Raw genomic sequence first — 27,556 nt, forward strand, 5'->3', positions numbered from 1 at the left:
ATCTAATCGCACAAAATCGAATAGTGCATAGCCGTAGCCTGACCAACTGAGGGAACGCTGATTAAGTAGACAACAGTAGTAAATTTCAGGGCAATGTAATTACAGTCCGGTGAATAAATAAGAACGCTCGCGACGCTGGTTCTTGACAATGCTTGAAATGTGGGCTAGTTGGTTGGCGCAGTAGAACATGGTAAAAACAGCGCAGCTAGACACAGGATGCAAATGAACAAAGACACAGGACTAGCGCTGGACATCAACTGAATAGATGTTACCACACACAAAAAGGTATGCAGAAACAGCCTATGCACGAACATGAGCGAAATAATCATGAAAATGTTTCGCGACTAAGTCAGTAGTTCACTCTTTTTACGCACGCGGCCAGTGCGGATTGAGATAAGCTATTCCTTTCTTTGACAACGCCATAGATGCCATGCTAACACAGGTGTCACCTGCATTTACAATACACCAACGCATCCCTGCACAGATGAAGAATTGGGGGTGCGATTGACCTGGTATACGGCAGGGGTTTGAGACTTTGAAGGTTTATATTTACGTCTCGTATTTATCGACGCACACTCCATTGCTTCCCTTTACGCTGACTCGAAGGAATGCGTAGAATCCATTGATTAATTTTTACAAAAATATAAATATACCTTTACAGCTGATTTGTAGTGGTCTACATCTTCTAATGTCAGGTTTCCGTCGCCACGAATATCATCCACCAGCTTCACCAGGTCTCCAGGCCTTAGATGTTCGATCTATACGTGCAAGGGCATAAAGAATACAGACGGCATAACACTCAAGAAAGTATATCGCCCGGTGCTCAATGAAAGATTTTTTGAAGTGCTAGAGTTTGGGCCTATATCTGTGATGTTACCATAAAATATTATTTTCAAGTTCTTCATCCATGGTCCCCTTTTTCCCTGATGTTGTTTTGATTTCTGTCAATATTTCTTATTATTTCTCTATTTAAAAACATCAACTCGTTGCAAGCTTTTTTCTTTGTGTTCTGTAATACCTGTTGGCCTTCTCTTCTACCAGGAAATGCCCCCTCTCAGGAACTTTCCTGTAATTATTATCTGCAGGTACTGTTACTACGATTTTGCCATTCGCAGTGTGCAGAAACCTTGCAATGACAGGGCAGGACTTTCCCAATTCCACCTGCCCTACTTCTCGCCTTCCCAAAAGCCTTGCTTGACGTCTCTCGGCGTCACTACACAACATTTTTCGCACCCCTCCCCTTCCTCCCGCACGTCTGGATGGTGGAAGAACGTCGTCCAAACCAGCCTCTCGTCTCGCCGGCTGTTACTTCTTAAGAGATACATACTCGTTTCCCTCGTTAGTTCGGTCCTCACGAAGAGATCTTCCTTTCACACACAACTTCGCTTTTCCTAACAGCCTCTGTCGCGTTCTCACGTTCTTTTGGAGACGAATCTTTGAATATGGAGCGTACCAACGGTGACTGCTTATATATCAGACGAATGGAAGCCTTGTTAAAACGTTGACATATGAATGAGACTGCTCCCCTGTCTAATGTTTGGTCTCTTGCTGGCCATCATCTTCGAAGACACAGACACTCACGCATGCACGCACACACACAAACAAACAACCAGAACTTTCGAGAAGGTAGTGATCTCAGACCAGTGTCAACGTTCCGCAAGGAGAAGACAAGTCTACTTGCTGAAACCTTAGCCTAATCGGCGGCCGCTACCTTATCCACTCCACTTTTTCTCAAACCGCGCTGTATTAAAACTTCAACACACAACACAAAAGCACACAAGGACAAAAGCACCCGTCCTTGTGTGCTTTTCTCGTGTGTGTTGAAGTAATACAGCGTGGTTCAAGAAGATGTATAACCAACTAGCCCCTTTTTTAGCCTTGCTTCTCCACTTTTGTTTCACCTGGACCATCTTCAAGGTATCGTCGGGTGCAATAAATATATATATATATATATATATATATATATATATATATATATATATATATATATATATATATAGACTGAAAAGATAAAAACTCACACAGAGCGCGAAAAAAATAAGGTTAATAGAGACAGAGACAAACGAAAAAGACGTAGAAAATAAAAATAAGTTTACTGACGTTTCAGGGAGAGGACTCCCTTTCTTCAGAGTACCCCCTTTCTTCAGGTACTCTGAAGAAAGGGAGTCCTCTCCCTGAAACGTCAGTAAACTTATTTTTATTTTCTACGTCTTTCTCGTTTGTCTCTGTCTCTATTAACCTTATATATATATATATATATATATATATATATATATATATATATATATATATATATATATATATATATATATATATATATATATATATATATATATATATATATTTAACTAAAAACTCACCAAGACCGTGAGACAATCAGTTTAACAGATAGGGACACAAGAGAAAACCATTTGAACAATGAAGTTTGGCGACGTTTTGAGTGGAGGATCAGTTTTCATCGTTACTCCGATGCAGACTCGTCCACCAGTCGGAACGTCAGTAACGTTCATATGTTCATTGTTTAGTGTTTTTTCGTGTGTCTGTCATTACGTAAAGTATATATATATATATATATATATATATATATATATAGTAAAAAATGGGTATAGCTTCTAACAAAACTGTTTATTGGTCGACGTTTCGGTCGGATGCCGACCTTTATCAAGACAACATTTCGTATTTCTCTGCACGTATTTATAAGCTCGCCGTCCAACGACGCCGAAAAGAGAGAGAGAGAGAGAGAGAGAGAGAGAGAGAGAGAGAGAGGGAGAGAGAGAGAGGGAGAGGGGAATTTGTGGAGAAAAGCAACAACAAACACACCCTCTCGGCGAGTTGAGGTAAAGGTTAAAAAAAAACCTGTTAACCTTTACCTCAACTCGCCGAGAGGGTGTGTTTGTTGTTGCTTTTCTCCACAAATCCCCCTCTCCCTCTCTCTCCCTCTCTCTCTCTCTCTCTCTCTTTTTTTCGGCTTCGTTGGACGGCGAGCTTATAAATACGTGCAGAGAAATACGAAATGTTGTCATGATAAAGGTCGGCATCCGACCGAAACGTCGACCAATAAACAGTTTTGTTAGAAGCTATACCCATTTTTTACTATTTATTACGGCAGCCTAAGGCAACCCTTCTCGTAATCTATGAACCCAAACCCTATGTATATATCTATATATATTGTGTCGAACAGACAAAACACTACTTCAGTTAGGGTTTGGGTTCGGAACAATTTATTTTGTTTTGGTTCAGTTTTGGTTTGACTAAATCGCAACCCGAACCGGTTCGGAGAGGTAAATTATTAGCGCAGTGTGGAAAAGTGTAGCTTAAAGCAACCATAAAAGCTAAATACAATTCTTTGTCTTCAAAAAACATTGGTTTCTTTGCAAAAGTTGGGGAATTTTTAATTCAATAGTCAGCAATTAGGCTAGATAATAGGGGAAACAAATCAGGTAGCGACGATTTACAAGCCGGTTTCCCACCCAGCCCTTATGTTGTACTTGGGTTCAGCAAGCACCGAGGGTCATGCTGTCGGTGGGATATACTATCACCCGCTTCATTTGTTTTCTTCTAGAAATAGCATTCTTGTCCCTGCCTATTACCCTGAACGTAAAACCCCTGAATTTAGGCCTGGGTACCGGCGCGTCACGCAAAGGACGTGTTTGTATGTTTTGATACCAGCGATGTACTTTTTTCTCAATTGTAGAATGAGTAAAGCAATCCTATAGCCGCTACGTAAATGCTACCTATGAACTATGTTGTTTGGCCACATAGAATAATTTTTCACAAGTATCCTTCTGGAGATTGCGAGCCAGAATTTTGTAGAAAGTGGGCATTACTAACACTGGGTGACTTTTTCTTGCTCTGATCACTGCAATGCATTTACAGATACCTATTTTCGATGTGTGCGTCAACATAAATACGTCTACATTCAGGATGACCATCGCCCCCGTTCCGTCCACTAGGTTGCGGAATCGTTTAAGAGGATTACAAGCGATCATAAACTGAAAGGGTGATTGGCCGCGTGAGGCACGAGGTAAAACTCTTTTGGGAAGGTGCCCTTTAATTTTCCGACAGCAATACTTTCACTCCGGGAAAAGACGAAGCGGCAGCAGAGTAGCGAGTTATGACTGCCGCTGAAGTGAATCTTCGCAAACAAAGCAGCCCTGAGAGATACAAAACAGCAGAACAAGAACAAAATATCAACTCTGGGCTAATGCGATAGTGCGGGACCGGCTTGCCTTTATGGATGTGTCATTTATTCCTTCAGGGCTGTTTTTGTTTATCCAAAACAAAAAAGTAGCCCCTGCAAGGTTGGGGGATACAATTATTTGCAAAAGGAGGGATTGCGTATCTTACGCGAATAGGTTTCTTTGCCACATTATCATTATTTGGATATGCCAAAGAATGGCAAGTCGTCCGCTCGAAGCGTCCCAAAAAAGTGCCCGCGTATCTGCTTCTTCCCTGTAAGTTCGCCCGAAGAGGATAGTATTGCTACGTTACTGCCTCCCCTCTATCTCCCGCATACTTTCCACACTGTTGCTCCTGTCTCGGTCCTCACGTAATAAAGACAGTGATGGTTTGCTGAATTCAATTAAAATTTCCCGCGTTCGCACTGCTGTCGGGCCATCTGCTGAGACCTTTTGTTGCCGTACGAGCCACGACCCGAAGGATCCAGCGCGAGCGCTTTTTGTATTTTGTAGTTAAAATATTGCTTTGACGCGATGTTTCTCGTTTGATTTCGCGAAACGTACACCGAAGACTTTTTCTAATTAAAAGAACACCGCAAGTGTTGTTTATTTGGTTGATTGTGGGGTTTCACCGCGTCGACACCACACAGGCGATGAAGCGCGCTGTACTCGAGTGCTCGATCCGATTAATTATCTTCCTTCCTTACTTCAACTTACCTTATGTTTTCGCGCTCTGTGGTGTGTGTGTGTGTGTGTTCCGACTGTGCATATAGATGCACACAGTCATCAACACCTCTTTACTGCTCCTACCTGTCCATCCGCAGGGGCACTCGACACTCACTACCATTCCCTCTGCAAATGCCCCGGAGGCCCATACCCCTCCCGTTCCCTTCCCTTACCCCTGAGAGCAGATGCTGCGCGACCCGGGGGAGTCACGCCAAGTCCTGACAAGCTCGTGGGCCCAGCAATCGCGGCGGCCCTGTGGAACTTTTGCACTGATCTTTTACCTTACCCCAACGGACAAAAATATGTATTTCATCCTTTTCTCGATCTTGTGCTAATAAGCACACTGTATATTGCCGCCCGCAGAGCAATTCACGCCACCTGCGGTTCTGTAAAGGGACACTGAAGTGAATTTGTCAAGCTCCCAGTTTTGCTTGCACTGCGTAGACTGGCTCAAATTACCACACTTTTCATCGTTTATCCGGTTGATAAGTCGTTAATTATTTTATAAAGTGGGAAAGAAGAAAAACTACCATGCGCGGTCTGTGGCGGCCGTACCAACTAAACGCTGGGAAGACAGGAGGAGATGCAACTTAATTGGATGATGTCCGAGGTTCGCATTCAAACGAGTTTCGGTTTCGGTTCTGTAAAACAACATGCTATCCAACGGCATCGTTGGATGGGCATTCTCGACTTCTCAGTAATCGTCGTACCGCGCTTCTGTCATGTTGTGGGCTGTAAAATGCCTAAGATAAGCCTCCCAGGATGGCTTGGAATCGTAGCAACCACTAGCCGAGGCGTACGCAGTGGATGAACGCCCTCCGCGTCCCCGCAGTCGCTCAAATGCCATGCGCTTTTCCCCCATATTTGGAGCTTGCCTCACTCATGCCTGTATCGTAAAAAGCGTGTTCGCACAAGACCAAGGGTCTGTTGATTCTGGCCTGTGCACGCCAACGAGAACTCGCTAGCGCGTCAAGATCAGTCTGTGCGCGTTCTGCGAACTCGCTCGTGTAGCAGTGAACGTTACGGCCAAAAATGGCAAACTCAGTATAGAAAACATCGGCCGAAAAAGAAAAAGTGAACTTACAAAAAAAACATCGTTCCTTTGGGGATTCGAACTTGCGACTTGCAAAACAATATTGCTTGCGCTTTAGACCACTCGGTCACGAGCCAGCGCCGGCTAAGATAGATTTATGGGGTATATAATGTACAATCAGTTCACACTTTTATTTAGGATTAGCATTTCAAGCATCATAGGTGACTATTTGTTGTATAGCGCTCGTGCAGTCAGCGTCCCCCCAAGTTCCACAATATCTCACGTCTAGCAATTGCATTTCTTAGATGGAAAAGCGTTCGCAGATGTATGGTCGTGCTGCTGACCGGTGTGCTTGTTCACCCAGCGCAAGAAAGCGCTTCCTGCTCCCTCGTTTTGTGCTGTACGGTAAAAGTTTTAGTTGATTTTATTTCCGTAGTATCTATGTTGACTTCGCTGACGCTTCTCTCGCCTTCAAGTCGCCTTAGGTTTTCCTACTAGCGTACCAGTCAGCGAAGCGTTGCATGTGCGCTTGTGCAGCACTTGTTTGGAGCGACCCGGATTCGGATCTTGATACGATGTACAAACTAACAAAGTAAAGAAAGGCACATTCTTCCAATTACAAACGTGTCGTGGCTTAGTTTCAACAGAGCGAGCAAATTGCGACGACCCTTCGGCGGCCGGCGGACTAAACGCTGGGCCGACTGACTCGGCCGGAAGGTGGGCGAGCCGTGCAGTAGCTCAGTCAAGCCAAGTCATCTGCTCCTTACGTCACACGAAAACGCCACAGAAAATGGGCGAGGGTGAAGAGAGGAGAACGGCATTTTCTATTTGATTTTTCGACTAAATAAATTCGCGTAAACGCGCTCATAGCGGTCGAAACATGGCCTATGGACTCCGGACTACAATTTACTCCAGTAATCCTGCAATGTTTACAAATCACTTCAGTGTCCCTTTAACGCGCATCAAAATCTTGACAGATTGAAGTCTTCGTTTTTTGTCTATGTCGGAAAAGCAACAGCTGGGTGCGAGCATCGAACCCTCATACTTGTGGTCAGCAGTCAAAGGCTCAGTCATGGAGCGGCTCTTGAGGGTAATACTTGTCAACTGTTTGAACTTTAAAGGTGTGCACCGTTTGAAGGCAAATTCAGAAATGCAACAAAAGCATGCACATTTCGAGTGTCGGCGTATGCCGTTGTGCAGTACAGCAATCCTTTCACGCTGAAGATTCATGTAGATATAAACCAACTCGCCCAAGCCCAAGCAATTTTTGCGCTCTACTCGCACTACCAGCAGTACCATACCATTGCAGCATTGGTGCACATCCCGCCGCGGTGGCTCAGTGGGTAAGGCACTGCGCTGCTGAGCACGACGTCGCGGGTTCGATTATCGGCCGCGGCAGCCACTTTTATGATGTAGGCGAAAAGCAAAAACGCCCGTGTGTATGAGATTTCGGCGCACGTTAAAGATCCCCAGGTGGTCAAAATTAGTCCGGAGCCCTCCAGTACGGCGCGCCTCACCGCCTGTGCGGTGTCGGCCCGATAAACCCTACGATCAATCAATCAATCAATCAGCATTGGTGCAGATACCAACCTTCATGTTCCAAAGACGAAGAAAGCGTTGATAATGTTGCGACCGATATGAAAACGAAAGCGCGTGATAAGTTACGGAGTCTATGGTGCGTGGAAGAGAAAAGCCCCAAATGTCTTTGTCCGCGCGTTCTGAACTGCGGTTGGTCGAACCGTTTCGTCGTGAACCCGAAGCTGTTAATTCATTTTTCAGTTCTGGTCCGGTTTGACACCCACCCACCCACACATACACACACACATATTGTCACGGGACACCTAGGCGGCCAATGCTACATACCGCTATGGCTCAAGACAGAAGACAACGACGACGGCGAAGAAGTGGCTGGGGCCCATGGCGCGCTATCCTATGGGCGGATACCACAGCAGGGTCTACTAGTTAGATTCAACCATGTTAGCTGAGGCTCCTTGGGACACAAATAGCCTTTCTTCATCAGACAAGGGTTTAGCAACCCTGGTATAGTACATTTGCTAAAAACCTCCCAATGATTATGCAATCAATATCGGCCTTCAGGCACTCGATAGGCGTGGCTGCATATCTGTGGGAGAGGCCTCCCTGCAGTGGACATAACTAGGCTTAATATATATATATATATATATATATATATATATATATATATATATATATATATATACATATATATATATATATAAAGTATGGTACATGAATACAACTGGCATAAAGCGCATAAAAGTAGAAGTAGGATGAGTGAAAGTATTGATTGATTGTAGGGTTTAACGCGCCGACGCAACGCAGGCGATGAGGCGCGCCGTAGTGGAGGGCTCCGGATTAATTTTGACCACCTGGGGATCTTTAGCGTGCGCCGAAATCTCGTACACACGGGCGTTTTTGCTTTTCGCCTCCATCAGAAAAGCGACCACCGCGGCCGGGAATCGAACCCGCGACCTCGTGCTCAGCAGCGCAACGCCTTAGCCACTGAGCCACCGCGGCGGGTAGGATGAGTGAAAGTAGGACAAATGTGAAAAACATTGCCAATGCAGTTCATTACTTCATTTCGGCCACTGATCATGAACTTTTCATTGTAGGGAAAAGCTATTTCATAAAAGAGGCAAGTTCCCGTGCCCAAATGTAAGGGGTACACTTCCTATTGATATTCCTGTACGTTCAAACTATTACTGATAAATATGTACAGATATGTATATATATGTGTGCGCTTCTTTGTGTTTGTGTGCTTTTGCCTGTACGCGTTTGTATGTGTGTGTGTGTTTGTTTGAGTGTGTGTACTGGTAGGTGGTAAGTGCCCAAGACTCTAGTGTTAGTCTGCGCCCACTTTTTGCTTGCGCTTGTACCTTGAGTTGAAGCAGTAGCCCAAATCGAGGCTTGAACGCTTTCGACTGTGGTTAGGCCGGGTAAGATATTATGCTTTTTGAAAGTGTGAAAGTAGCTTTTATGTGAAGTATGTCTCGGGGGCTCTTGTAATTATTTTGGCCTTGTTTTTTTATAACTATATTTATTCGAAATAAATTTTGCTCTTGCGGAATGTTGCGAGCAATAACAACGGCTTGGAGGAATAAATCTACCTACCTAAGGGTATTCTTTATCGAGCACAAAACCGACACGAACGGCTTCTTCCCGAAGCAAAGCAATGTTTTTGTAAAGGGAAGTTGTCAACGCTGTGTGTTCTTCCCTGGAAAGCAACGAACACATAGGCAAGCAATGCCAGGCTATTTCACCTTGATAAGATCTTTAGAGGCGACTGTGCACAGCAGGGCCCTTCCAAAGGTGACCTTCACGTCGTCCGTTGGGGTCACGCTCTCCACTGTCCCTACTTTTCCCAAAATCTGAAAGGAGAGCCACCAACATTAATGTACAACAGAAGTACTAACAACTCCTTCCACTACATAAAACATACAATACCCTGAACACATGTTTTTCTAATTGGACTGTAACTCAAACAAATTAGGTAAGTATTGAGTTCTCGGGTCATTTTAATGCTAGGAACATGAGAGAAACGTATTTCTTTCGCGGCAAGCCTTTGTTTTGTTATTAACATTTTTGCATGTGTAATACAATACCAGATAGAGAGTTACGTTTCAGTTTATTTGTGTGTTCAACAACGATGCATTGCGGTTGATAAATTCGTGTATTGTGTACTATTCCTAATTACGCTGGTGCCATGTAAAATAAATGACAATAATGCAAAGGGAATCAACTCTCCCCAATGTATCATTGACCAAATCTCCACGTTCTAGTAGGAGGTTTTAGAAGAGGGGGCTCCAATGTTCTGGGTTCCCCAAACAACCTGAGGCGCCAGGCCGCGCACGAGCAGTGCGAATGTCGGGGGGTTTCCGGTTTGCGTTGAGCGTTCAAGTTATTATTTTGTGGAAGATGATCGCTAAGCTATGTTTGCAGACTACGGGCGTTGTTCGCACAAAATAAAGCTGGAAATCATGAAGCGTCTTCTGTTCGCTGAAGCGCTCCGCACACGCCTCCTGTACCTGCACGGTCGGCCCACCAAGCGGCTCGAACCGTTGCTGGTCACGGCAACAACCGCTTGTTGTCTCTCTCCAGAGCAGAATAAATCGCAAAAAATAACTTACCCACGCAACAAAGTGGATTAGGGGGGATCGTGCTGGGTGTTGCCATCCACGGTGATTCAGACAGGGGCGATAACATACGTGCGTTTTACTAAGCCTACATACAGCTCCCTACGCTGGCCAGCTGCGGAGGCTGATGAGCTACGCGGCGCCAACAAACCCGTGCGAGGCGGAAAACGTCCAGAGGATGGCGCTGCCTACGCGCAAGAATATCTGAACACAGGCGGCTCCAGGTATCTTGTTTCCGATCGCCAGAATGGCAGTGGCTGCGAAATCATAGTTGCACATTTGAGATAGGGAATTCTAGTGGGGTGTAAAACTGAGCTTGAGATTGTCCTGCGCATGTTAAGTGAAAAGGGCGATAAAATAGATGCTTGGACCATAACCTAGTGTTCCCTGCATCTAGCAACCCAAGCCGGCTGTGGGCTGTTTGTGGAAGAGCCTTTTCTAAAACTCACGGGACGTGGTAATGTTACGTTTTAGTTCCTCTAACTTCTTGGAGGCCACAAACGCTGAGTTCCCCTACTGTAAAGTAGTACAGTGAAAAAAATCTTCACACTCCTACGTACAGCCTTCTTTCTGCACCATATCAAGTTCTCCACGTGTATTGGTGAAACAGATACTAATTTCCTGCTCCCTTAATTTAACACCGATCGGATATTCAACTCGCATGCCTCCCACGCGGTCATAGACAAAGCATTTACTGAAACATAGAACACACGTTATGGTCCTCTCCGTGCGCCACTCCGTCATAACACTAATCCCCTGACAGTCTGCACCTCAACGTCACCTATTCGTGCGAGAGCTGGGCCATTTAGTCTGCGTGTATTCGTGCAACCGTATGGTCCAGCACGTATAGCCCTTAATTCTTCTGTTAAAAATACATCTGCTCTCATCGTCGCCTACCAGGGCCGCACCTTGGTGTCCTAACCCATACAGCAAAGCCACCGCTCAAGGAGCCAAAACTTCTACTACTCGGTCGTGAACCATGCAGTATAAACATATTGGCTGCACAATGCTTTTCTCGCTGCTCTAAATATGATCCACCACTGAAAAAGGTCAATTCGGCACAGCGTATTGAGGATCAATCTGGTTTGTGCAAAACATTTCAATAAGGCGAGGCTTTCTAATGGCTGTTCAACTTCGCTTTGCAGGGTGCACAAACACTAGGAAGGACACGCGGAACAGAGAACACGAGCGCACGTGGTTGGAAATGCTTCGAATTTCGACTACGAATAAATGCAATTCAGGCTGATAATTTGATCAAGATTCTATGGATTCATGATTAGCCTGGATGCTATTTTCGCCTAGCGCAGGAGATCCTCATGAAGCCAACACCGGATGGCAGTCGTTCCTTAATGTCCTCAATGTCCTTAATTTTGCCTTTACCGTCGACTTGTCCAGGTGTGAGCCTATGGGAGTGTTCACGTGGATGTTGGAGCATGCCGCCTTTGATGCGATGGCCACGTAGTCCCCCTTAAGGAATTTGCAGATGCCGGTTCCGAGAGACGCTTCATCCATGCTTGCACGGCCTGGTGGGGCGGAAAATTTGTGCTCAATATTTTAACTGTATTAGCAGTAAGTCATGTCTTGTTAATATGGACACCTTCGTTCCCCAGCAAAACCGTCCGTAACGAATCAAGGTCAAAAACAGAACTATTAAAGAACAATCGCTGCACAAATGAACACGGTTTATTGAGGAAAAAAAACCACAAGGTGTGGGTTTGCAAAGACGCCTTCTATTCTGCTGTAGTGTCGAACAAGGGTACCACTTCAGCGGCTTGAAGCGGGCATTTGGCGCGTCCTTCTTGTACAGAGTATGGGATAGCCTTCTCAAAGGCACGACAAGTTTCACCTCGAGTGACGGTTGGTCTGTCTGTCGCCGCAGAGCATTCTTAGAGTTGATGTGACTAGTGAGGGTATCCGCGACAAGCTCACGGAGGATCTCCTACCTCTTCCTTTTCCCACAGGACACACAATGAAGTTGTTCTCTCTCTCTATCTCTCTCCACGATCTGCTGTGCTCTAACAGGCTGCCAGACCTTCGTGTCTTCCCATGTTTCCGGGAAGGCCAACGCTTCTTCCTCGTTGTCCTCTGTCATAGCAGAACTGCTGACAAGAATACTTGCGTTCCTCAAGCAGTTTCCTGTTGTTTGAGTAATTTGAGAAATTGTTTCAGAAAATTGCCTTCTGTAGTCCGGACAGCGGATTTCTATATTAACGGTGCAAAATTGCATGGCGAGAGAGCGGTCGCCGAAACTTTCGTCTATAATGCGTATAAACAGGGTACATATAAACGAGACATGTCTGCTTAGGCCCGTTTATCAACTTTTCTGGCCGCTCGGTATACATCTCACCGACACGTTTCGAACCATTTCACCGCACTCGGCCTCAATGTAACTTTAATAACCGGCCCGCTGGGGGTAATCGAGGGGTTCTACGCCAACACGAGGGCGGAGAAGCATAGAAGAATAGGGGGGGGGGGACGTTGGACCCTTGGAGCCCGCCGGTATTTATCAGCCCACCGTAATACTAGGTAGGACGCATGCGAGCTTCGAACGAAGGCGGGTGTAGAAGGTGGAGGAGTAGTGAAAAATAATGAAGACAGTAAAAGAGCAGGGAAGAGGTGGAGAAAGGTTGAGGGGATAATTCAGCTCTCCAATAGAAATCATTCAATAAAGAGGCATAATGCTACGTTCATGGCGGGAACCATGCGCCGGAGCTCATTCTGGTTTATTTTTGTAGTTTCTCGTTAAGTATAACTGTGTTTCTATTCAAATATTTGCTCTGGGGTAGGACACAAATTTGGGCTTGAAACTTGAAAGGACGGATAGGTTGTCAATGGAAATCCCATGATGTGGCGAACAGATCGACAGTGCGCGCAGTGGAGGCTCAATAGGACTTTTGAACCCAGTTGGAGGGAGGAAGGCAATGAAAGCCGAAGGGCAGAAGAAGAAGGAAATTTTTCTTTTATAACCCAGCGCGGTTTAGTCATACTGCATCTTTCAACAGTTGTGTTTGCAATCGGTCGTTGAAGGGATGCAAAAGTGTGCGACCTCGTTTTTGTATATTGTACATTACCGTGTCGTGAATGCGAATATTCCACTCGGTGAGGCTGATCTTGTGCACTACCGAAAAAAATTCCCAGGGAAAAATTATTCTTGATACCCTGCGCAAGGCTTATTGGTTTGCGGCATCACAAATCTTGAACTTCGTAAAAAGACTGGCAGAGCTCCCTGTGGAGTTTTGTTTTTTCTAAAAAGAAGACGAGGAATGGGCGTCTAAAGGTAAACTAAGGCTAGCCTTCAAGTTGTTTTTTCCGCATGCTTTATTCTCCGATTGGTAGGTGCCATTTGCAATCATTACGAATTTACTCGCTCTGTCACTGTAGCTTGTATCCCCATTTTCGAAAAGCCCCGGTCCCCCTTGTGGTTTTTAACTGCTTCCTTTTGATGACTAAACGCGAAAATAGGACTTCAATAAATTCTACCGAAAATAGGACCACACGCCACAAAGGAGACCATCGACGCGATTTCCGGCTGGACGTTCCTAGGACCCCATTATTCTGACCGTCGTTTTCTCCCTAGCACCACTCTTAGCCGGATGTCGCGATGGGTGGCCCTGCCCGCCCACGAACGACCGACAGAAATCTCCGACACTACGTAGACATGAACGTCCCCTCCAGGGCGCCACTCTTGGGACCAACTGCACGACTACCAGGCACAAAGCTGCTGGCCTGGGCGCTCTGCGTTCGTTGCGGGAGATTCTTCGCGGTGCCGTTGCAAGGTTGAAAGGGAGCGACCGAACAAGGTTATTGCATTTCTACATTATGGCAAATTTCGATGAAACTTTTAAGAGGGATAAAGCGTGTAGCAACGGAGTGGAAGCTTGCTACTGGCTGAAATAAGTTATATACGCTTAATAGAGAGGTAACATCACACACAACATCGATGAAAACAAATTTAGCGGATACGCCCTATGCTCAGTTGCACACTCGCAACGCTAGGCCAGGAGGAAGTACGGAACGGACGAAGCGAAGAGGGAAAGGCACATAAGCTTATGAAAACGGTAAACCCAGAATATTTTACTAGAACAGCTTAGAAAGTATTCTCAAAATAGCAAAATTTACAAGAAACCAACGGTAAAAATTGTCAACATAATTGTCGTTCACAAGAGACCTGGTGACAAGGAGGTTACGAAAACAAAAACCAATCAGGCTGCTCTGTTTACTGAGGCAGTTTTTTACTAAGCCCATAGAAACCATATAAACGACACTCCGGATTTCTAACAACGCTATACAAAACTGTTACAAAAAGTTCGGCAGGTAGGTAAAACGTTTATTGAGCGTTTATTACTTTGAAAAAAAAAGTAAGCAAAGAAAAAAAACCGTTGTTTTTTTATTATTTTATTACTTCTTCGCTCCTGAAGCATTCCGTATGAACGGGATTACAGGAACACGATATCCTTACGTTTGCTGACACGGCGCCGGTATAAAAACGAATAGGTGTTTCCTCAACGCATGATAATAGAATAGGAGGGCACGTTAGAGATATTTCGACACAGTTTTATCTTTGTAGGAAGGCCAGAAACGCCAAATCATAATTAGTAGGATTCGGGTACATGCCGAGTATGCGAAATACAAACGAAAAACGTATGGTGCCGTATTTCGCGCTTCAAGTAAGACACAAAGACGAAAACGGTGTCGAACGTTTGTAGCCCGAGAAATTATCTGAAAAACTTTGCTTTTAGAAAAGTTTTCTGCATTAGTAATGCCTGAGTGTATAATACTCCGTATAAATTCCGTATTCCCATAATTCCGTACATATGGAACGTTTCACTACGGTTTGTATAAAAACCTTTAAACTTAATGCAATATTTTTCCTTTTGTACCGTACCGGCTCGTAAGCTCATATTTAATCTTTCAGGAAAGGACTCTCCCTCGTAATTTTTTCTTCCCTCTCATATGTGCAAGTGCTGTTTTTCGATATGTTTTTCTTTTCTTTTTAGGTGTAATTTGCGAGTACTTTGTAGCGATCCCGTAGGACGCCCCGTACGACCTTTCAGTATCCTGCTATTCTCAAGGCTTCGCGTTATTTAGTGTTACGTCAGTGGCGAGAAACCTCTATTCCCCTTCCTCCACCCTGATCTTCAGAGAATTCCGTTCAACCTCTCTCCTCTCGCCGGCGACCATGACTTTTCAAGAGCATTCCGCTTGCGGTCTCTCTCATTCGCTCCTTATAAACAAATACTGATCTCAAATTCTCATTTCCCTTTAACGACTCCCCCTCTCTCCCTCCAATTTTCTTTGTCAGAGGTCATTGTATATGATGTCGCAGAGGTGACGCTATTCTCCCGACGAAGACAGGTCTGCTTGTCGAAACGTTGATACCGGCCGCTAACTTCAGCCGTTATAATATATATATATATATATATATATATATATATATATATATATATATATATATATATATATATATATATATATATATATGTATATATATATATATATAGGGTTTAGAAATCAGGGGCTCGTTAGGAAATACAGAAAGAAATGCCGGCAGTCTATAACGCCAAAGAAGGCATAGGGGAATGGTTGGAATATTTGTTACCGTTAGTGACGTTACATTATTATTATTATTATTATTTTATTAATTACGTGATAAAGAAAGAAAGAAAAACACGCGCCCAGAGTGGGGACCGAACCCACGCCTTTCGAAAGGCGTGAGTTCGGTCCCCATATATCTATATATATATATAGATATAAATATATATATATATATTTATATCTATCTATATATATATACCTTTATATATATATATATATGTATATATATATATATATATAAATATATATAAATATATATATATATATATATATATATATATATATATATATATATATATATATATATATATATATATATATATATAAGGAGTGTATATATAACGGAGTCAAGGAGTTTATATATAAAAACTCTATGACCAGTACACGAAACACCTGGAGTAAACTTGCTGCCCTTGCTGGCGTTGAAAACTCATGCAAAAGCGAAGCAATCAACCATTTGTAGTGTTCTTTTCGAAGTTTGAATAGCACGTGAGTATTGTGCGTGAATGTTGTATTATTTAATGTATGTGAAGGGTGTGTTACAACACAAGTGTGTATGCTGCCGCCAGTCATATTTAAGAGAACATTTTGGAGGCCACTGTGTATATATATATACATCGATATATATATATATATATATATATATATATATATATATATATATTCCTGGGCATAGATAAGTGGCGACAGTTTAAAACTAGGAGCCTGTGCAGAAGCCTGTGCCACTGACAGCCTAACCTAGCAGCCTATGCCACTGTTTCTCTCGATATACAGCACAGCCGATTTAAAGTAGTTAGGACAACCTAAGATATATGTGTTTTCTAGAACGCCCATTTGTCATCTTTCCGAAAATATCAAGTGGAGGACAAGGATACGTACCTTATTCTTCTCAAATTACATCAACCGCAACACTTTCTCAAGCGATGGCACCTCTGTTCATCTGATGGCTGAACCCCAGGGTGCACGCTTTATTGCAGCTGCGAATGGCTCTTATCAGCTCCCTCCGCTATGCCACTCCTTTCGTACTGACGCCTATCAGTGTCGTAAACCTTCGAAGAACTGATCAAAAGCAATCTAATGCCGGCAGTTCTTGTCTATCTAATGTCTAATTTCTAATCTAATGTCTATGTTCGTTTATGTCTATGTTCGCTGGTCCATCGTTTCCGCCTGCACTCATAAGGCGGAAACTATGGCCCTGCTTTTTGGAATGCGGATTCCCGGGAAACAAAAGCGCCCACCATTTAACCCGAGCATTATCCCGCCATGCCCCTGAAGCGATCAGGATAGGCAGATCCGGTAGATCACGTATCACAAGATGACGCATCACTGTAGGTCAGGACAGATGACTTACCCAACACAACATAAACACCTAATGAAAGAGCAGGAACAGCAGTTCCCTGCACTCCACACAAATTCCTCACCATATCTCACTGAATGCCATATATTGTACCTTAGCAGATATTCCCGGCTATGCCGCTTTTGCTAATTCCCAGGGACGGTCTTTCATATGGTAGGGGCTGTGCCCACGCCCCACCACATTAGCGCGATTTCCCGTGTTCTTACGAGGTTTGGGAGAGAGCTCTGACGAGCTCCGGCTACAATGACCAGCGCCGGTTGGTGTGGAGGGCGGCCGGGGCAGGAAGAGCCGAGGGGGTATTGGACAGAAGATTCCTCCCCATTGGTTTTGTAATGATAATGTTTACTCTCTCTATCTCTCTCTCTCTCTTTCTGTTTTCTCTCTTAAATCCGTAATTTGCATGCATCTTACCACCTACTGAATGTCATATGTCATCACAATCTCTTTGACTATTAGCACTTATTTGGATGGCTGAATACCTAAAGAATGGGATGTGCACATTCCACTTGTTAAAAGCTGTGGTCCGTATGACGGTTATTACGAGCAAGTAATAAAGTACTTCATATAAAGTTGAAGTTGTCACAGTGCTCAGTGCTTGCAACGGTCGGGTTGGCTTTAGCTGGTGGCTATGAATTCAGTTTGATCTTCTATCTCCTTTGAGTCAGTACTTCCCGGGACTACCTCGACAAGGAGACACCGCGGGAGGAGGCGCTTCCTTCTTGAGCGCTTGCTCTCACCAGCAGTTGCATCTCTCTCTATCTTTCTCCAGAAATGAGCGCAATCCCACGCGAGTTACCAAGAAGGGTGGTGGAGCCTTCAAAGAAGCACTGAATTAAAAAAGAAGCAAGGTGGAATATGCCAACGAGGAAGTTGTCAGCCTACAAACTTCTAACGTACGGGACTCTCCAATCTACTGCAGCTCATCTGCGAGCATGGTTCGAGTGAACTGAGCTCAGAGGGAGCGTCACCTTCTGGCACGAGTGGCCGCCTGACCTAAAGGAAGCTATGACACTTGACAAACAATGTTTATCACGCCAAGGACTCTTCGCAGAAACACGGGCACAATGCCAAAAGGCCTGAGTTGCCCGTCTTTGTGCAAAGCCTGGACCAAGAGAGCTCGGACGATAACCCAGCGTAAAAAATTAGGGGTGAGGTACTTTTACTGGTATTTTCTTAATGATAAGGCGAAGTTACGGGCCATAGCACACGCCAAGGAGGCGAGGCGGGAAGTTCCCGCGTACTTTAGCTCCCGTATTGCAGCCGGTGATGCAAGTATCCGGCTGAATCAGTTATTCCATTTACTTTTAACGCCACAGCTAAAGTAGGCCTATTGAATAACCTTGTGTAGGGCGTAGGCGCGCGGAGATTCCGCGCTCCTCAGACGTGCTCTTGTAGTGTCCGCAAAAACGGCGTCGTCACTGCAACCACAGAAATGTACTCTGCCTTCCTGAAAGAGCACGGAGAAGCGCGAAAGTAAACGTGCGTTTGGCGATCGATTCGACGCACTTTCAGCGAAAAATTAACGTGCGTCCTTTCGATCGTCACACCATCAAAGACTTCGATCGCAGTCAAAGAACAAACCCATGGGACCATTATTTGCCCACTATGTGATCGCATCTATGAAAGATCTAAATGTAGACGGATAAGTTGTTTATGAGATAAAACTATACTACTGCACCCCTTCTCCGTGATTGATGCGTGTAGTGCCTCACTTAGAACCGCTCCTTCTTCGCATATTTCAAGTACCCGTTTTCTCACAATTAAATTCCAGTTTCACGCACGCGCCGTGTGTCGGGAGCTCTTATTAGCCCTGTTCGGTCGACCAACCGGTCTATGGGAACTTGCATTAGTTTATTGATGGGACGATATTACTCGCACTAAGAAAGCTTTCGCTTTAAAAACAACGAATGCGAGAAGCGAGCGCTCCCCTGAAGCTGGAATAAGGCGCAGCGACAACTGGAGTGTAAAGGAGGAAGCGTTCAGGAAGGCACGCCGATAATATTACGGGGAAACAAGGAAACGTAATTTCAGGACACGCTGTGCCCTGCGCAATGCAGTTTGTTCCCCCTCTGCCAGCTCGGCCGAATATTCAATTATTTTGTGCTCGTACTTTCTAAACCATTGCTAGAGTCGCTCGCACTGCGTATCTTACGCATCTGGAGAGCATGGATGTTAACTTCAGCTGCTCCGTCTAAAACTAGGCCACAACCACCAGGTAACGGTATCGCACCTGACATCTTGAGACCTAAACGTAGATGCTCTGTCTGACATAAAGGTTTTTTTCATAGAAAAGTTGTTTTTAGCAAAAATCATTTGTTAATTGCTTGGAGTATTCGTTTCATAGGGGGCCAGTTTCTGCCGTAGGCAGCCAAACGCAATCATGTGCAATGGCAAAAAAAGTACTCAAAGAAAAGCTCCAAAAATAAAGTACTCCTGTGTGGATGATGTGAAAGCATACGCATACCTACTGCATAAAAAAAGAACTTTGTGGACGAGAAACAAGGGCTTCATGACACCTGTAGATCCTTAGCTTCGCATTGAGGCAACGTCCTCTGCCAATTTCGACGAACCACAAAGCCAGCGCACTTTTAATCTGCGAGTACTTGCCATTCATTTTAGAATACAACCAAAGCCCATTCTTGAACATTGATAAAAATGAAAAACGTCAAGACACTACTAGTAGCGAGAATATATGTTAAAAGGTGAGTATTGGTGGAGTGAAAGACAGCAGGAGTGTAAAGCTGGGTTGGGATATAAAATGCATGAGACTGTTCCATACTCCTTTTGATGACTGGTTTTGGTAGGTATGCGGAAGGAGATGATTCAGGAAATTTCTCGTAAGGCAACGGAAGGGCGTCAACCACAATATGTTTTCTGTTGGGAAATCGAGGAGTGCCCCCCAAAAAATCTCACTAGCGAAAAATATGCCTGTTCACCGCTAAACGACGAAGGTATTTTTTCTCCTAATCTGCAAAATTTCAGCGAACAGCGCCAAGATGTGTGTACAGTTTTAAAGCGAAGCTTCAGCGTCCTCACTGATGCAATCAGTGAGTGCGCAAATTCGCCCTGCGGGAAAGCCAGTTTCTTTGACGATGATGATGAATGATCAAGGGTGAAGCGAAAGGAAAGAACGCTTCCCAAAGCCAGAACTAAACGTGAGTGCCCCAAGTTATGAAGCCGGCGTATATCCGATTGCTCTTTTTCGACAAAGTCGAAGCGAACGCCAAGCAGGAGGTGCCGATTCGCGCTATACACCCCAAGAACAAACCTTTGGCCCACGGAGAGAGAGAGAGAGAAATGACCTTTATTGCGTTGTCCGGCGGGGGGTGCGGGTCAGGCCACGCAGGGCTTCGCCGTCACCCCTGTCTATCTACCTATTCTAGGTATCGGGCTGACCTCGAAGCAATGGGCCTGGCCTGCGGCTCGGGCTACTAGGGGTGTCCCCGCCCCGCCTCCTGTCACCGTTCCCGAGGGAAGCAACCGGGGGGGAGCGCGGGTCCTCCTTTCGCCGTTGCCGCGCCAGAGCAGCCTCGAGCCGCTGGACGGCCCTGAGCTGGAGCCCGTGCTCCGTAGAGCCGATCATGTCGCGAACGTCCGGTGGGAGGCCGCGGCCTCCGTCACGCGCATAGTGTTCTTCGCAGCCCCACATGAGATGGGCAAGGTCCACGGGCACTCGCGCACACAGACTGCACTCACTTCGTTCGTAGAGGTCCGGGCACACGTGGCGCGCGAGCGCCGGCGTGAGAACCGTTTCTGTCTGCAGGTGCCGCAGGAGCACTGCCTCCCCTCTCGTAAGCCCCGGATGGGGGGGGCGGGAAGGCTCGTCTCCCGTGCCTGTACCACCGGAGCGTGGCGCCGTAGGCGGTCAGGGGCTCCGCGTCGTCATCGTCGTCTTGCTGTTCTTCTCCGGGCTCGGAGGGGGGTCGGGCGAGGGGGGGGGGGGCGCGGCTCGGCACGTGGCGAGGTCTCGAGCCGCGGCGTCCGCCTCTTCGTTGCGGTTGCGGTGGCCGTTGCGCAGCTCCCGGCCCGCGTGGGCGGGGAACCAGCGGATGCTCGTGCTGTTCGCGCGGGCTCCCTCCCCGATGCTGGAGAGGAGTCGCGCGGTGCTCTTGCACACCGTGCTCCGGGCGAAGTTCGCTATCGCCGACTTGGAGTCACTGAGGATGGTCGTCGTGCCCGGCCGGACCAGGGCGAGAGCGATCGCCGCCTCTTCCGCCTGGCGGGCGGTCGTGGCCCGCACGCTCCCGGCGCTGAGCAGTTCTCCCGTGGTGGCCTTCACGACCACCGCCACAAAGGTGTCGGCCCGCTCTCGGTACTTGGCCGCGTCCACGAACACTGCGCCTTCGCGCTCGTTGTATTCCTTGGCGAGCGCGCACGCTCGCGCCGACCTGCGCTCGACGTTCCGCTCCGGGTCGACGTTCCTCGGGAGCGGCGGCACGATGACGCGGCGGGCGATGTCGTCCCGCAGCGGAACGAGCTCGTCCTCCGCCGCAGGTCCGAGGGGCGGGCTCAGGCCCACCCTCTGTAGTATCTTCCGGCCCGATCTGGTGGTGCTCAGGCGTTCGAGTTGTGACACGCGCTGCGCCTCGCAGGGCCCACCTTAGAGTTGCTGTCGCTACTCTAGAAATGTGGCGCGTAGCTAGAGAGGAGCACATACTCGCAGTGTGGGATTGGCCAACTAAAAAGTTCATCACGAGAAAGCTTTGCGTTCAACCATCGGCATCGTTAAACCGAGAGGTGCAAGGTTTTTTTTTCTTCTAAAGATCGCGGCAAATTGAGATGCTCTTTTATGGGGTATCAGGTGTTTTGGGCTTTTACTGATCTGATGACTGATCAACCGTTGGATTTATTTATTTAATTAGGCGATGCTTGATACGTCTCACCGATGACGGCGTTGCTCAAAAACGAACTGGAGGAAACTAAACTTTCTCTGACGATAGTGATGATCAATGCGACGTGAAAGATTGTTTAAATGCAAAGCTGATCGAAAACGAAATTCTTGCTTCCAAAAACAAAGTTCAAAATGCAAATTTTTACTCTGAAAACGCACCTTTTTTTCACCTCTGAAGCTAGGCCTCGGTCATGTGAAGCACGAAGGAATTTGGAGTGCAGAAATGCACGCAAAAACCTCTTATACGCATCCGGTTTTCTTGCCCTCATAAAATAACACACCGCCTCCTCCAGTGGGAATCAAATTCCGCGCCATGTAAGTATCAGCCACGATGATATCGTAGCATGATCTCCATTATTTCATGCCATTGAAAGATTGTGGTGCTTTCGGAGCTTTTTCGAAATTTATTCTGAGGATACATTGGGTCTTTATGTTTGTTGTCTCCCTGAAAAATTAAGCCGGATGACTGTGAATGAACAAATATTTAATAAAAAGACTGCAACGTCTTTATGCGTGGCGGAGAGAACTTTATACACCTAGGCAGTGACTAAGCCTAATTTGAGCTACCTCAAAATATAATGAAAATAGTAAGTACCATACGCATAAAATGCCCGGTTAACTTTGCTAGCGGCACCAGTGTAGAGGGCTCTTCCATGATGGCGTTAAGCCGCTCCACCTGTCAGCGTGTGTCAGCAAAATTTGCCACCGCGTGGCCTCTACATGCTATCTTATTGTAATGCAGAGACAATGTAATCTACAGAAAATTTGAAGAAATAGAACACATTGCTGTACCGACACAGCAGTTATAAAGTGGACAGCAGCACCTGCGAAGGCACGAGTATAATTGGTTGATTATCCATATTAATCAGCAAAACCAGTCCTGCTGACATTGCAGCGTACACTGTGCAATAGCTTTAAGAAGCATTGAAAAGCAGAGACAATTTAAAATCAACGAAAAAGAGACTCGTTTGTTGCACTTACTACATACACGCAGTTCGTACTGTAAACGCGAAGTAACAATTAAGACGATTGATATATTATTAACCAAGCAAGAAATTCATGAAAAATTGTTTGCTTCGGAGGACCTTTAAAGCAACTGTATTGAACGGACTCCCGTTATAGGAGACTTCCCAAGCTAACGGCATATGAAGTTCCAAGAGCGTTCAAAGGAACCGAAGGAAGGAAAGGAGCGAATTATTGCAATGGCACAGCCGTTGTTGCAACAAAGGTAGCTGAACTGCTTTCACGGTATCTGAACACTGTAGAATCGCCCTTGAAATAGGAAAGCTCGGGCACAATTTTGATACACCATCGGGTGATACCAAGGAGCTTGAAAATGACAAGCTCATCAGATTACTGTCTGTTAAACGTGAACTATTCACTTACGCAATACTCGATCGCATAACTCCAGCACTCTAATTTTAGCAGCCAAGAGAACGACCCCGAGTGAGGGCAGCTCCACTGTGCATAAAAGTCATGCGCTCAATAAGTAACCCAAAATCCTGCTGAATAGAACACAAATTTTTTTATATGGCATTGTCAGATAATAAAATGCACTTGCCGACATAGAACCGATTGCTGTGCAGAAATAATTCAATCACAACGAAGTACCAGATTACAAGTATTCGGAGTATATGTATAGCGCGCGCTGCTTTAGGTACCCTACGGAGCTTGCAGGGGTACAACACTTGAAAACCTGACTGTTTAGTTTGTTGTCATGCTCCTCTTATTTGAAAAGGGGCTAGAGAAGGTAACACTGTCGCATGTTATTCATGTCGTGTCTGAAATTGCAGTTAGGAAGCTGAACTAGAAAAAGCAGGCGTATGAATAAGTTCCCAGTACTTGAGAAAATTCATTTGGGGAGGGCGACACGCTAAGGAGACAAAGAGAAAACTGTAGCATTGTGATGTCCCGTATATGCACGCAATTTCGCATAGATTGGAAAAGATAGCTAGCTGGTTCAACGTGGACGTGGTTTTTTTCGCGAAAAATAAGTTAGAAAAGCGTTGTCCCGCGATCGACAGGAAATTAGACATCTACAAAGGAAGGTCTCCGCACAAAAAGAGCTGTGGTGAAAAACGCCAGTCACAGTTTCTTGATTGCAAAACCAACTTTGTGTACTGCATTCCATTGTCGTGTTATAAAATATATATTGGGCAGACGTGGCGGTGCATCAATGAGCGCCTTCGGGAACATCGCAAAACTTTCAAGGGCACACCCACGCCCCACCTTTCGGTGCATTGCTCTAAGCATGGTTGTTACCGAAAGTTTAACCATACAAGTGTTTTGTTTGCACGCAATGACACGCACACGAGGGAAATTTCGGTAGCCTTTTTGGTAAAACAGAATTCTGACAGGTGCATTAGGTCGCCCTGGGTGTCACTGCCGGATATTGAAGTTGCTTACCTCAAAAGTGCCTGAGCTTCACTTTCCTGTGCTGTGGAGAGTGCGTTTGTCACGTGGGCTATGTCACGGCTGTGGTTAGTGCGTAGGCTCAACTGTTTATGTTTTCCTTCTTTTCAATAAAACTTCATTTGTTAGTAGCGCTCGTGTTGTGTACTCCTCTCTCGGCCTGTTTAGCTTGCGTTGGTTAATCGTCATGAATGTATACTAACTATCCCTGTTTTCGAACTTCTTTCTCCTTAAAGAATTGCTCCAAGCACAGTCTGGGTGAAATGCTGAATACCCTTTACATTGAAAGCTCCGCTGCAGGAATAAAGATTTCCACACAGAACTAAAAAAAATATTTTATATAGGTATGCAACAACACACACCTTCTAGAGGGGCATCGTACTTATAGACTAGGTGAGTAAAAATCACTGCCTTCGGTGAGTTATCTGTGCAAATCTAAACAATTAAGCTTGTGTTCTGTCTTGTAATCATGTTGTATTCCCCCATTGTATTGCTTTATGGCGCTGTGGGTATCAAATAAACAAACTTGAGCCCCAATCTGTAGTGGCTAAGGCGCATTCCCAGGCGGCACAGAAAGTGTGTCCCAAGACCGGCCCGTCTATGGCCGCTTTCTGGCATGTCCGGCCAGCATCCAGGTTCTGGCAGCCACTGATCATACGATGAACGGCCAACATTCGGCAACCAGCGCTTCGGTATTTCGTGTTCAGACGCAATACGGCCGCTGCCCGGCTGCCAGATATTCAGGTGCCTTTCGGCTGCCGATGTTGAGAAATAAATCGGCAGGAGTACGGCTTTAGGGCATCCGTTTTTCCTTCGGGAAGCGGTGTTCAGCCGAAGCACGGCAAGCGACCGGCCACAGGATATCCGTATTCTTGTGGCAGTTAGTGTTCGAAAGGAGACCGGGCGTAGCGCGGCTGCCGCGCATCCGCTCTTTCAACGGTGAACCGCGCGTCCGGCGGCAGAATATTCGTTTTGTTCGGGCAGCCGGTGTTGTAAAGAAGACCGGCCGACTTACGGCCTCAGAATGTACGTTTTTCGTTTGGTTAACGGACCTCGGCTGAATTACGGCAAGCGAACGGCGGCAGAATTTTCGGCAACCGGTGTTCAAGAGGAGAGCGCCCTTCGTAAGGTATCAGGTTAAACGTCATTATGCGAGCAACAGCGCGCGTCTGGGCGCAGAGAATTCATGCACAGACGTGCTTGGAAGAAGACCCGCCGATGTAGGACCGGTTTTTCCTTGGGTGAAGAAAGAGCCGTTAAGGAGTGGAATGGCGCAGACACGTTTTTCATCCGCACGGTGTTTCTACGTTTTAAATGAACGAAGTACGTTTGTCAAACAGTAATGAGTGTTATAGGTGAACGGGCAAGGTGCAAGGACTCACTGGCCATTCCCAGGGAAACGTTTAGGCCACCGAAATGTCATTTATTGCCACAAGAAGATTGTGCCACACCGACGGGTGAGCTAAGCCTCGTCCATCATAGCCGCTACAACGCCTCGCCCGTCGGCTTTGTCGACGCATCAGCTCGAGGCTATTCGCCCCCTCAAGAAATCGAGACCATTGGAGACATCGACCCGGCAGCGATGTCCGACCGGAGATGGCGGTGGTTCACCAAAATAAGTGGCCTTGAAGGGTGTCGAGCAAGCGGCCGCTTCGCAGGAGCTCAACCGGCGCCATGTCAAGGACTCCCCACCAAAGAAAGGCAAGGGCGCGCAAAAGCGCAAGTTTCTGGCTATTCTTCTCACAATAATACTGCGAAAAACAATGTGGACTATATTGTTTGTGATAAACGTAGAAGAGGCTACGCTCGTCCATTGGTAGGCTCAACTTCGTGCCCTGTACTATGTTACTGCATGGGATTTTATGACTGCCTATTTAGAAAGAAGTGTTATTTTGAGTTTGCAATAATAACAGAGCCTTGTGAATGACGAAGCCTGGATGTTAATTTAGTTGCGGTGTTTGAAATTGAGATTAGCTACACTTGGGACATGACTCATTTGGTTAAACATAATTGCCAGCATCCTAGCAAACACGGATTTCGTCGGGTTCTTCTTGCTCAACGCAGCTGGTTGAGTTCACGCACGATTTGGCTCTAGCAATAGATAAGCTTAAAGTAGCTGACTGTTTTCTGGTGCGGCAAAAAAGCATTTGACGGTGTTTCATATCACCGTCTTGTTAGTACATTTCGGACAATAAACTGAATGAATTGGTTATCGCATGGATAGCCGAGTATATCTCTCTAAGACATCAGTTGGTCGCTCTCAATGGTTGTTCGTCCGGATATGTTCCCGCGACCTCAGGAATTCCGCAAGGCTCAGTTTCGGGCCCTCTTTTGTTTGTGTGGCCTCAAATCTTTGTTAAAAATGTTTGCGAATGACTGTGTAGTTTACCGGACTATAGCGAATGAACGTTATTCCGAATACTTGCAGCCTCATTCAAATTATTAACATCCTGGTATGCTGATTCAGAAAAGTCGTTGAATCTTAAAAAGTGTTTAACGTCAATTTTACAAGAAAACCTTCATTCCAATTGAATGCGTATACAGTAAATTACACTGCCTTAAGAACGGCCGGGGAATATAAATAACGAGAAGTTTATTTAACGAGTCGTTAGAGAAATAGGTACGTTCACAAGATAAAAGTTACGCTGCACGTGTTTTTGACTTTCCCAGATAAAATTTAAGCGAAACTCCACCTAACTTAAAAGAACAACCGTATTTCACTCATGTGCGCTCAATGTAGAAGTACGAATGTGTTTTCTGGGATCCCTACTGCAAAGAGCTGGTTGATACGCTCGAAAACATACAGAATAGGGCAGTGCGATTCGTATTAGGTAATTGGCACTGTCGACTTAGGATGAGGGAAAGTAAAACTAAACTTACATGGTAAGACGGGAAAGATCATAGACAAAACCTGAGGTTGAAATTTTTTCGTAATATCTATCATTCGAAAACTGGAATAGAAGGGGAGAAGTATATCCAAGCGCCATTCTACATAGCCCAAAGTGCCATCGCTAGCTTGAAGCAAATTAACTTTCCTTTAAGGTGACGCCTTGGGCAATTCATTTTATTTTAAATTAAGGTGAGAGTGTAATTATCTTCCACGTATGATTTTATCCACTGTTTATATAGACGATTTCCACCGCACTTTGTAGAATTATTTTGTTATTTGGTCTCATATTTGAAGCTTAGTGTTATGTATCTCCGTGCTGTAAT

At 45.6% G+C, this 27,556-nt stretch overlaps 1 protein-coding gene across 1 annotated transcript in view; it reads right to left on the minus strand.

Moving 5' to 3' along the window:
* LOC144146584 (uncharacterized) overlaps positions 1–16,701 on the minus strand; it is a 68,869-nt gene extending 52,168 nt beyond the window's left edge. Inside the window, exons 1-4 of the mRNA XM_077678525.1 lie at positions 16,563–16,701; positions 11,469–11,611; positions 9,216–9,323; positions 654–758 (exon numbers count right to left, since the gene is read on the minus strand). Coding sequence (XP_077534651.1) covers positions 654–758; positions 9,216–9,323; positions 11,469–11,600 — 345 coding nt within the window. The 5' untranslated portion in view covers positions 11,601–11,611; positions 16,563–16,701. The remainder of the gene's footprint in view (positions 1–653; positions 759–9,215; positions 9,324–11,468; positions 11,612–16,562) is intronic.
* Between the last annotated feature and the right edge of the window lie 10,855 nt (positions 16,702–27,556).

Source organism: Haemaphysalis longicornis, unplaced genomic scaffold (genome assembly GCF_048455015.1).
Source record: "Haemaphysalis longicornis isolate Haplotype H1 unplaced genomic scaffold, Haemaphysalis longicornis Haplotype H1 scaffold_7, whole genome shotgun sequence".
Classification (NCBI taxonomy): Eukaryota; Metazoa; Arthropoda; class Arachnida; order Ixodida; family Ixodidae; genus Haemaphysalis; species Haemaphysalis longicornis.